This window comes from Carya illinoinensis, chromosome 4 (assembly GCF_018687715.1).
Source record: "Carya illinoinensis cultivar Pawnee chromosome 4, C.illinoinensisPawnee_v1, whole genome shotgun sequence".
Classification (NCBI taxonomy): domain Eukaryota; kingdom Viridiplantae; phylum Streptophyta; class Magnoliopsida; order Fagales; family Juglandaceae; genus Carya; species Carya illinoinensis.
In genome coordinates this window covers 21,982,728-21,992,694 of record NC_056755.1, presented here as the reverse complement: position 1 = coordinate 21,992,694, position 9,967 = coordinate 21,982,728, and the positions used below count along the sequence as shown (strand labels likewise).

The window sequence follows — 9,967 nt, the reverse complement described above, 5'->3', positions numbered from 1 at the left end:
TATACATATAAATATTTATATATAATATATAATTAATCCCGAAACGGTACACCGAAACGTACCGGTACCGAAATATTCCATTCCAGTGCCTCGACCGGAATGGTCTCCGGAACGGATTTCAAAACTTTGGTTATGAACATTCATTCTCCATCTTGAGGGAGAGTTTTAGAGATGATGTAGTTTAGTTATAATTAATTTTCATTAGTAATATAACGTGTAAATAAACCAAGTATATATATTAGTTCTTTAGTTCGATTGTATTTTGTACAGAAGTAAGAAAGTATTACACGTCAGGTATCTTTCCTTCAGTTTTGGGATTCTCTTTTTGATCCTTTCTTCTCTGTTTCTACAAACCCGAAATAGTTTGATCAGAAAGAGCTTCATAAAGAGTATGAAGATAAAATACTGATATCCCTTTCATTTGCTACATCAATTCTAACATTGGCTAAAGCTCGTCCATACACATTTATATATCAGTTGTCATTAAACATGATGCACATGAAAATATTATTTAACAATGAAACAAGGTTTGACTATCAGCCATTGTAAATAAAAAGCAAGAATTGCATGTTCAAATTGAAGTAACTTCATCAGGTTCATACATCTAGATTCATTTACTTCATGCCAGCAGTAGTAATCTTGGTTTGAACTCTTAGATAGAATTCATTTAGTCCCACGGGCAGTTCTATGTCTTTAGCAGCAGTCTCTTTCAATCCCCATTCTGCCTAGATACTTGCTGCAAAAAGATATCTTGAAAATGCCAATTATTAGTTGATCTTCGTAATAATTTTTCTAACATAACAGAATATACAAACTGTAAGTGGAGACAGCTCATCAATATCGTGATACCTGAAATAGATGAGAAGAATTGTATTTAGGTGTTCTTTTGTATACTTCTTGTATACATGAGCTTCACCTACTTCATTCGTATCAATAAAATTTTTATCCTACGAAAAAAAAAAAAAAACTTTTTTGACAATGAATGAAAAATTTAAACCAAGTTTGGTTTTTTTACAAGTAAAAGAACCCATACAAATAAAAACAATTATAAATGGATATAGTTTTAATGAGAGATCGAACCAATTTGAGAGAGCTTCACAGGGTAGTGAGTGAGAAAAATTATGACAATTCCGACAGAAAACCAAAGAGTATTTTGCATAAAATTCATTATGACAATTCCATTCAACACCAACACAATACAATAGATATGGCCATATTTTACCATTGAACTTCAGTGCAATCATGTGCGTCAAACATTATTCACTAGTTCAGTGTAGTTTGCAAGTCCAATAATAATAATTGAAATAATGGTGCATTTAATGATTCCCAGATCATATGTATGCAATGCTCAACAAGCTATTCACACTTGATGCTAGCTTAAGTATCCATAACCAACCCTATCCATTTGTCAAATGATTACTATTCTATTTACTTAAATGCATGGCAGGACATAAAACACATATAGGGGTATAACTAAGCATGTATGGACCAAGCCTACAAAAGTAGTAGAGACCACCTGTCAAGTGAGTGATAGGTCGTATGTCCTTCTTGTCACTTCCTTTCTTGACACATCCTAATTTGCTCAACAAAAGCGACCAACAATGACATCATCCCATCAAATGGCTGATCAACCTTCTTCAAAAGCTCAAAAACTCAAAAAGTGCATCATGTCATACAAAACAATGTCTAGACATCGACCGGAGTCTCTTTATGAGACTCCCTCAAAGAATCCAATTTCGTCAAGCGACTGTTCATCCGTTTCTCATAGTCTTGAAACCATTTCCTGAATTCTAGTAAACCAGTCTTCAGTGCCTCAAGCTTGCTCTTGTATAGATCTGCTCTATTCTTGTTCTTCTCGTTCTCCTCACTAATGCGTTGATAATCCTTATTGTTGCGCAATGAAAGAGATGATTCAGGTGTGACAGAGTAGCCTAGACCTCTTGCATAACCTGATCGCTGTCCTAAAACCTCCTTAAACACCGCATTTGCTGCTTCATCAATGTTCTCATTCAGGTCTCTCTCATTCAACCTCTCAACCATCAGATTCTACATGACCAGTAAGCAATATGATTGCAATTATACAAGAGGATTTCATTTAATAAACATCAACAGATTTAACTTACATAATTGTGTTCTGCTGTTTCGGTAATAAATCTACTCTTCTTCTTTGACCAATGCACTTCTTTATAAAAAGCTACCAAATTTGGGGCTTGTTTGCACTTTATCATCAAAGACTTTGTTAGGTATTCCAATAACATAGGCAAGAAAATTCACTTTTTTAATTGATGAATGTACTACTTAGAACATACCTTTTCTTCCATAATCCTAACAAAAGACTTCCTGCCACCTGTGTGGTTGACCAATTGTTTTTGCCTATTTTTTCTATTTCTCTTTGACAGCTCCTGTAAGTTGATTTTTGAACATTACTTCATTTTAGGGAAAGGATTGCAAGCACCAGCATATAAAAATCATAATGATTGAGCATCACAAAGAAAGAACTTAATATACATTAATATTTACCTTGAAGCCTTGGCTTGACCACCTTTCACATAACACTTCCCATACGGGCTTCTCCACCCAGCTTGTCCCACCAGAAAGCGCCTCTTCGTGCGTTGCATACCCCAGATATACCTTATGCAGTTGGCAGTGGAATGCATTGTACTTTCGAGCAAGTGTGTTTGTCACACACTCACGGTGGGAACTTTGTGTCCAATCCAATACAAAGTCAGCCTAAGCATCATATATTAGAGAAAAGAATTTTAATGAGACTTATGGTTTGCATTAATAAAAAAATATCTGACAACCTTTCTTAAATAAATCATGGTACCCGAACACGGTCGATGAGATCATCTTTCTCCTCTTTGCCTACCATGGTCCAGCTTGCATGCCTCATGTTGGCATGAAGTCTCACAATCATTGTCACTCGTCCAGAAAAGATGGCGTAATTTTCGCACGAGGGACCTCTTTGTCCATCCTTAATATTTAAGGGTATCTTTCCTAATTTATGGAGGCGTTCAAACTCCGTGCCCTTTGCTGGTCCCCGACCACGTTTTCTAGTGGCCATATCTGATCAACAAAACCCCAATATCATTAATTGCAAAAGACCAAAAATGACCAAGGAAATAAATGCCATAAATATTGTAGTCACAAGGGTCAAACTTTCAACTTACCTTCAATTTCTACTCTCCTATGGGCCGCATTATCATCATCCATGGTATCATCTAGGCCAACATTCGGTGATTGAGTTGAATCATCTGATGATATGTCCACTACATTATCACCTTCAATATCAACACTCCTATGGGCCGCATTACCATCATCCATGGTATCATCTAGGCCAACATTTAGTGATTGAGTTGAATCATCTGATGATATGTCCACTACATTATCACCTTCAATATCAACATTCCTATGGGCCGCATTACCATCATCTATGGTATCATCTAGGCCAACATTCGGTGATTGAATTGAATCATCTGATGATATGTCCACTACATTATCTCGTAGATGCAATAGTGGAGGTTGTGCCTGTGCGCCTCTGCCTTCATCTATTGATAATTTTCTATAGCGTCCACCTCGTCCTTCCCGTCTTCCTCTTACGGATTGCACCATTGTCAATACTGTGTGTATAGTCCTACACTTATGACAAGGAGGAAAAATGGCTTTAGTTTATTCCCCTATATTCATACACAAGCACTGACTATCAGCCTCGAGAGGATTCAAAAGCAAAGAACCATGCTTACTAAATTAATCTCCCAACCTAAATCTTACAATGACTCTAGGCTGATATTCTAAAAGTGAAAACTTGAATCTATTTATATAAATAAAAATCAACATATACATAGAGGAACTTGCAGCATCGTATCATTTTATGCCTACTTTTAACCCAACCACAGTAGCGATCCATTTTACACCAATGAACTGGCACAACAAAATATTAATTCAAAAAACCATAGGAAGTTGCCCACTTTCTACTTCCGTTTGATATTGCTAACGGGATATTAAACAAGCTTACAAGACACGTGCTTGCATGGGCGAGTAGGTGAAAAAAGTTAAAAGAGGTTTTAAAATGCAGAGGATAAGAAACATGTAGGCAATAAATCAGCATGGGCATGGGAGTATGCTATTTGGATTCCCACCATCGTGACTGACAGAAACTTCTCATCCATCTTTACAATATAAATTTTTCCTCATCTGCAAATCCACAAAAACTAGAATGAAGAGTACCTACCGATTGATATATCCAGAATATTGATAAATAATAAATTCCAGCAAGTATTTTTTCTATCCTCAAACATCAAAAAAATCAAGAGATGTAGGAAAAATTTTTGAGATCGAGAGATTCGGAGCAAGAGAGATAAATAGCAAACCAGGAAAGCTCTATTGCCAGATGTGTGATCCTTCCCCTTTGTTAGAGCCCACTTTGGCAAATCTTCCAATATTTCTCCCAGACTCCCTCCAGACTCCCTCCACTCTGAAATGCAAATGACAAACGGCTGTACAGTATCTGTAGCAGAGTTAAAAAAAAAGTACACTAGTATGCCTAGAAACTTGAAATCATCTGTGTTTCACGTTCCTAACCACTGTACATTATTTGTGAATCTTTCAGTTTGCCCGCGTCTGTATGTTTCCCGCTCCTGACTCATATATGTAATATTTTTAAGCATTGACTTGAGAAAGGTGCTAGCGTTAGTTCAAATTTGTTGTTTTTAATATTGTTAATTATTAAGAAAAAATTAAAAAATATATATATAATTTTATTAATAGTTATTTCATTAATATAAAAAAATTAAAATACTTAAACGGTAATTTTGAACAATAACATTGAGGGCATTAAGTAACATTTTCTTTAAAAAAATATATTTTTTTAATATCTTTTTATTATACGGGAAGTCTTTTAAATACATTTTTTTTTTTATCTTCTTAATAATTTTTGTATTTTCTAGCCCCTGGGGCTGATTATGTAGTGCCAAATTTTATGTTGACGGTAGAACAACGCAAATATGACAAGAATCCTTTGCATTTCTTATTTAGTTTTCTCTCATTTAGTAGAACAACCCAAATTTTTGTTCAATTGGGTTACAATAATCTATAATTTTAAAGCATCCATTTTTCACAGTGATAGGTTCTATTGTTAGAACCCTCTCAATGTCTTTTTCATCATATCCTTTAAATATATTACCAAAACTCATTCGTTTTATTTTACATGTTAATTTTTACAATATACTAAATATCGATTTATCTTTCTTTTTTCTAATATCATTTAAATATTATTTTTTTATTCATTTTAAATATTTTTTCTAACTATCAATGATATCTTCATAAATTTTGATATTTACAATACAATTCTTCTACATGCAAGCAGTCTGCGGACGAATGGCGCACCAATGCTGACCTGGCAGGGTTGTTAAAAAAACAAAAAAAAAAAATTGAAAAGAGAGGTAAATGAGAATAGGATTACAATTTCGGAAACGAAGAAGAAACATTGAAGGAAGTGATACTGTTCTCTGCGATTTTATCTCCAACAAGACTCATGAGTAGCTCCAACAAGAGAAATTAATTAATTTTTTGTTTCCTTTTACAGAGTTACGAGAGCAGCAGCCGGAAAGCTACAGATTTCTTAAGACTCAAGATATTCTGTTGTGGTCCAACGAACATATGATGCAATATTCTTCCTTTGCTCTTGTTGACGTATCAAATATTATTATTTCAAGCATTATTTTTTACTTTATGAAAACAACTTGTGCACATCTCATGAGTGAAACAAAAATGGATCTTTTTGCAATCTTCGTACTTTATTCAAAGATCATCATTTTCACTGTAAATCGTGGTTTCACTGTAAAAAAACTAACAACAGTTATATTAACAGCAAACTAACACTGTAATTATTCTTGATGCTCACATTATTTTCAGTTCTATTAATTACTTTCTGTTTTCAAAGTATGAGAAAGGAAAGAGAACATAAAAGCAAAGAAAGAGGACTACTCTTTCAAGGAAAAACTGTTGTCAAATAATTCACATACATTTTCTTTGAAGTGAAATATACACTGTAAGAACACTTTAATAATACTGTAATAACTCTTTCAAGCACGTAATCTATAACATTGTGTAATAGCAATATACAAGAACTAAATATATAGCAAATTAAAATGCTACAACTGTAATAACACTAGACAAGAACTAAATATGTAGCAATTCAGTAACTACTGTCCCAACACCCATGGATGCCTTCACTTGGAGCACCGTCCCAACGCCTTCACTTGGATGCCGTCACTTGAAGCACTGTCCCAACGCCTATGGATGCCCTCTCTCTGTAACTCTTCTATCATCATCTCTTCTTCCTCTTCTGTTCTCCAATTCTACACATCCCCTGCAGTACAAAGTAGCAAGTTACCTGTAATCATTCATGGTGCACTTCATGATTTGACACTCACCACTCCATGCTAACCATCATTTACACCCTTGAATTCATAAGCATCAGCCCACCTAAAAGACATAATTATAACAACATATTAAGTAATTAAACATGCCCGAAGAATTCGATTGAAATCCATAATGGAAAATCACTCCTATACCAATATGTCTTTGACACCGTCCTTAGTCTTTAGCTTAGACCTCACCCAATCCACAATGCTATTGTCATCCCCAAATTCTGCATCCACTGACTGATCTTTTACCGCTAAAAATTTCCATCAACACCACCCCATAACTATATATATCGCTCTTTTCATCTACTTGCAAGGTATATGCATATTTTGCAGAAAAAACACAGCCTCAATAATTCAGTGCAATTCAATATCACTTTCAAAATGCATGTTGATATTGCACCAACTTTAGTATGCATGCGGGTTGCTCATGTTATTAAGAGCTAAATCTTTGTGAAAAAGAAAAGTGGAAGTAAAGAAAAAGCGAGTTGTCATATATATACATACATATATGAAAGTTAAAACAACAGTCAGGACAAATCCCGGCGCCCAAGGACTCTAAGCTTCAGCCTTCTGCTATTGTGCGCCACGTTCGCGTGCGTACTCATGAAATGCTATATATTTTTCTCTTGAAAATAACAATTAACCACTAAATGGTCTCATGGGCCATTAAAAAAATGAGCAGACAGGCAATCAGAAGCATCTGATCTACAATGCAATCACTCATTTCACAACTAGCAAGGTTTGGATCCTTGCACAAATACCAGTTCAATCCCACATTCACAAAAAAATCTCATGTTCCATTACTTTATCTGGAAACAAATGGAACGAATTGGTAGCTCTCTTGATCTTCCAGGTAAGTATCATGTGTTTGCTATTTTCAATGTTACTGATTTTTTTCCCTTTGATCCAGGTGGAGATTCGAGGTCGAATCCTTTTGAGGAGAGGGGGAATAATAGGCCCCAAGGCGGACCAAGTCTTAAGGATCAATTACAAGATTAAGAGCCACGAAGATCAAGAGAGCAATGCAAGAATTGGTGCAATCCAATTGGCATCACTAGCAAGAGCCCAACACTCATGATGGGCTTGAAAGAAGAAGAACCAGTTTTGCTCCACTTGATCCAAGCTATGGAAGACACGACTTGGGCCTATTGTTATTGAAGGCCATGGATTTATTTATTTCATTAAAAGGGCTTAATTTATTAGTCAAATGAATTCATCAAGAATAATTGGGCTTGGGGGATGTCCAGCCCATACGTCTTATTTCTAATGAACTAGGGTTTTGGGGAAGACCTTGTATTTTGGCCAAGGGTTTATTTGGAAAGTTATAATTTTATGTCTCACTAGAGTTTCAGAAGTTACTGTGGTGCGGCGTATGACACTGTTCACGCTACAGTACCTGAGGCATTGTTTACTTAGGATTTTTAGGAATTGTCTATTTAAACCACTTGTAACCTCATTTGAGAGGCAGACTATATGGAATTATCATTGAGAGTTGAGTTATCTCCTCTTGTTCTTCTTGAACTTCTGAACTTATCAAAGGTAAATCAAAATCTTTGTGGCGTTCTTCCTTTGTAATATAGGTTCTTGAGACGGGTTCTTCAATAGGTCTAGATTTTGATATAATCTAGGTTCTTTGAACGAGTTCTCATCGGGTCTAGATTCTCCATCCATATACCTGAGTTTGGCTTTCTTGGGGTTGTTTTTCCAGTATTGTTGTTGGGTCTCAAAGCAAGTCTATTGAGGTTCACATCAGTGGAGGTCTATATATTGCTCAAAGCCAAAAGTTCTACAAAGTTCTAAGATTTGTTACACTATCATCCACAAAAAGATCTATAAACTACAGGTAACCGAACCCAGATAGAAATAAAACACACATTGCACTCCATTTGATTGATTAATAAGAAATGCAGAGGAGGAGTTGTTGTCTTACAATTGGGCATTCAGTTTTACAAGAGAAAATTCCAATAAACCTTTCACGACTTGATGCCTGTGTTTTTGATAGGAGAGGAAAAGTCCCAAGAAACAAACGGAAAGAGAAGTTTGAGAAAAAAAATGCACATCAACTGAGATTATTTTCATATGAGACATACAGAGATTCAACGATTACTCTAATTGGTTAGCCAATTCATGTTGGGGGAAAGCTAGCTGAGAAAACAAGGATTTACCTTTCCCTGGAATTGGATGGAGAACTTCCAAAAGTCGCAACTTTGGTCAGATTTTGAAGCGATATTTGCAGCATGGGTAAGTAAAGTTAGTTCAAGGAAGACAGTTTATCAAGTCTATCACAACTTTCCTAGTTATTGCCACAACAATTGGGATCGATAACCAATCTTTTTTACCTTTCTTCACTCAAATATTAATGCTAACCTAGAATATATTCACCTTCTGCAACAAAGCCCATATCTTTCTTTCGTTTTTGGTGGCAGATACAATCGTAAAATGCATTCTCAACATTTTCAACCCAAACCGAGTAATATAATAGCAACAAAGCTTAAAGACCGAAGTAAAAATACAAGAGGGAGTTACTTCTTGTTGCTGAGCAGGTGGGTGGCAAAATAGAGCGACACGAGGCTGGGCACAGGGAGGCCGGAGAGTGGCACTAGGGAGATTCAGGGTGAAGCTGGGTGGCACTGGGTGGCGACGAGTCGCGGGTGCTGAGTGACGAGAGGGACGACGACGATTCGCGAGTGCTGGGCAACTTGGGATGCTTCCAAATGCAAAAATGGTCTGAAGGTGTGGGTATTCCCAAATCTCTAGGGCAAGAAACCACTCACCCTTTGATGGGATGTTTAGGCGGGCTCAGTGTTGGTTGAAAGAGACGGTGTCACCGGTGGCAGTGGGCAGATGAGGTTCAACGCGGGCGGGGAGGAGATTCGACGCGGGAGAGGGGGGGCTTGAATTCAAATTGGGAAGAATAAAATCTCAAACGCTACCAAAAACGGTGTGTTTCACATAATTTAAAAAAAAAAAGTTAAAAATCAATTGCCACGTTGGGTGTACAAAATTGCCGCTACAGTAGTTGATCCCTATCAAACTTGATATTTTTAAGCATTGACTTGAGAAAGGTGCTGGTGGGCCGTATGTTAGTTCAAATTTGTTGTTTTTAATATTGTTAATTATTAAGAAAAAATTAAAAAAATATATTTAATTTTATTAATAGTTACTTCTTTAATTATTAAATAAAAAAATTAAAATACTTAAACGGTAACTTTGAATAATAATAATATATTTTTATTATACGGGAAGTCCTTTAAATACAATTTTTTTTTTATCTTCTTAATAATTTATGTATTTTCTATGTAAGGAGATCTAGCCCCTGGGGCTGATTATGTAGTGCCAAATTTTATGTTGATAGTAGAACAACGCAAATATGACAAGAATCCTTTGCATTTCTTATTTAGTTTTCTCTCATTTAGTAGAACAACCCAAATTTTTGTTCAATTGGGTTAAAATAATCTATAATTTTAAAGCATCCATTTTTCACTGTGATATGTTCTATTATTAGAGCACTCTCAATGTCTTTTTCATCATATCCTTTA

At 35.6% G+C, this 9,967-nt stretch overlaps 1 protein-coding gene across 6 annotated transcripts; it reads right to left on the bottom strand.

The window, feature by feature from the left end:
- Positions 1–392: 392 nt before the first annotated feature.
- Positions 393–4,601, bottom strand: LOC122307003. 6 transcript variants are annotated; one of them, XM_043119591.1, is made up of 10 exons: positions 4,371–4,601; positions 4,140–4,194; positions 3,171–3,634; positions 2,828–3,066; positions 2,521–2,730; positions 2,310–2,402; positions 2,124–2,219; positions 1,517–2,046; positions 850–947; positions 393–750 (listed from the first exon to the last, which is right to left on the bottom strand). In XM_043119591.1, the coding sequence occupies exons 2-8, from the start codon at positions 4,163–4,165 to the stop codon at positions 1,687–1,689; spliced, it is 1,488 nt and encodes a 495-aa protein (XP_042975525.1). In that variant the 5' UTR covers positions 4,166–4,194; positions 4,371–4,601; the 3' UTR covers positions 393–750; positions 850–947; positions 1,517–1,686. The 6 variants fall into 6 exon arrangements, with proteins under 6 accessions (XP_042975525.1, XP_042975527.1, XP_042975528.1 ...); XM_043119593.1 differs by having other exon boundaries at positions 393–736; XM_043119594.1 differs by lacking the exon at positions 850–947.
- Positions 4,602–9,967: the final 5,366 nt, after the last annotated feature.

Coding starts and splice junctions, on each gene's coding strand:
- LOC122307003 (XM_043119591.1), bottom strand. CDS start 4,165: ATGAGAAGTTTCTGTCAGTCACGATG. Junction 3,067..3,170: donor TAGGAGAGTAGAAATTGAAG/GTAAGTTGAAAG, acceptor TTTGTTGATCAG/ATATGGCCACTAGAAAACGT. Junction 2,403..2,520: donor GGTCAAGCCAAGGCTTCAAG/GTAAATATTAAT, acceptor ATCAACTTACAG/GAGCTGTCAAAGAGAAATAG.